The sequence below is a fragment of the Buceros rhinoceros genome, unplaced genomic scaffold, assembly GCF_000710305.1.
Source record: "Buceros rhinoceros silvestris isolate BGI_N320 unplaced genomic scaffold, ASM71030v1 scaffold22515, whole genome shotgun sequence".
Taxonomy (NCBI): domain Eukaryota; kingdom Metazoa; phylum Chordata; class Aves; order Bucerotiformes; family Bucerotidae; genus Buceros; species Buceros rhinoceros.
This window is the reverse complement of record NW_010412577.1, coordinates 17,123-18,526: the sequence shown is the minus strand read 5'-3', so window position 1 is coordinate 18,526 and position 1,404 is coordinate 17,123. Positions and strand designations below refer to the sequence as shown.

At 56.4% G+C, this 1,404-nt stretch overlaps 1 protein-coding gene across 1 annotated transcript; it reads right to left on the bottom strand.

Annotated features, from left to right (window-relative positions):
- Positions 1 to 3: 3 nt before the first annotated feature.
- On the bottom strand, positions 4 to 639 carry YWHAG (tyrosine 3-monooxygenase/tryptophan 5-monooxygenase activation protein, gamma; the record flags this gene model as incomplete). Its single annotated transcript, XM_010136459.1, has 1 exon — positions 4 to 639. A coding segment is annotated over exon 1 (636 nt), but the record flags the coding sequence as incomplete, so codon positions are not given.
- Positions 640 to 1,404: the final 765 nt, after the last annotated feature.

The following is a 1,404-nucleotide window of genomic DNA, read 5'->3' as shown; positions in this document are numbered from 1 at the left end:
GTCGTCTTGCTGATCGCTCGTCCAGAGCGTTAGGTTGTCGCGGAGGAGCTGCATGATGAGCGTTGAGTCCTTGTAGGAGTCCTCGTTGAGGGTGTCCAGCTCGGCGATGGCGTCGTCGAAGGCCGTCTTGGCCAGGTGGCAGGCCTGCTCCGGCGCGTTCTGGATCTCGTAGTAGAAAACCGAGTAGTTAAGCGCCAGACCGAGCCGGATGGGGTGGGTGGGCTGCATGTGCTCCTTGCTGATCTCATGGGCTTCGCTATAGGCTTTCTCCGAAGACTCCACCACGGTCGCCCTCTTCTCACCAGTGGCCACTTCAGCCAGGTAGCGGTAATAGTCCCCTTTCATCTTCAGGTAGAAGACTTTGCTCTCGTACTGCGTCTCGCTGCAGTTCTTGATCAGGTAGTTGTCCAGCAGGCTCAGCACATCCTGGCACACCGCTTCCAACTCCTTCTCGATCTTCTCGCGGTAGGCCCGCACCATCTCGATCTTCTTCTCGTTCCCATCAGCAGAGGTCTTCTGCTCGATGCTGCTGATCACTCGCCAAGAGGAGCGCCGCGCCCCCACCACGTTCTTGTAGGCGACGGACAGCAGGTTCCTCTCTTCGTTGGACAGAGGTTCATTCAGCTCCGTCACCTGCATCAAGAGAGGGAGAGAGAAGAGACACACTCGGGTTAAGCCCCCGTCACCTCATGTTCCCATCACACTTCTAGTGCGAGACAGAAGGCAGCCAGCTCGCCACATCCTGCTTCACCATCCAGCAGCTGCTCCCATCCCAGAGGGAGCCCGCTGGGAAATCCCGCCGTTGTTCGGTCCACCGGCGGAGCGGGTTTTATCCAAGGTATTCTCCATCTTGTAAGATGATCTGCAAGATCAGCCTTTTCCATAATGAAAACAGAACAGTCTGAGAGGACAGAGACGCCTTTCACCTGCGGAATGAGCTGGGATGCAGGCAAGAGGGACAGTCAAAGCAGGAGACGGTCTAGGGCTAAGAGCTGGGCGCAGGGATTACCACCACCACCACTGTGGGGTGTTCATCTCCACCTCCCATCGGCACAGGACGTGCTTCCCAGATGCCTGAAGAACGCGTCAGATGTTGAAATTACAGCTGCCTGAGGCACCTGCAGCAATAAGGACTTAAAAGCTCACATGGTAAGAGCGTGTTCTTCCCACACAGGATTTCCTTTGCTGAGGATAACGTTGTTAGTGCAGAGCATCGCTTCTACCTGCTTCACGCACCACGGCAACAGAGGGATTAAGGAGATGACGGAGCACAGAGTTCTCTCACGAGCCAGCTGCAAAACACCCTCTCAGCCGGTTCCCTGACTGGAAGCATCACTCTCGATACTGCAATAATCTCACTCCAGCTCCCGCAGCCCCATCACCGGCTGAAGCCACCGGGGAAGC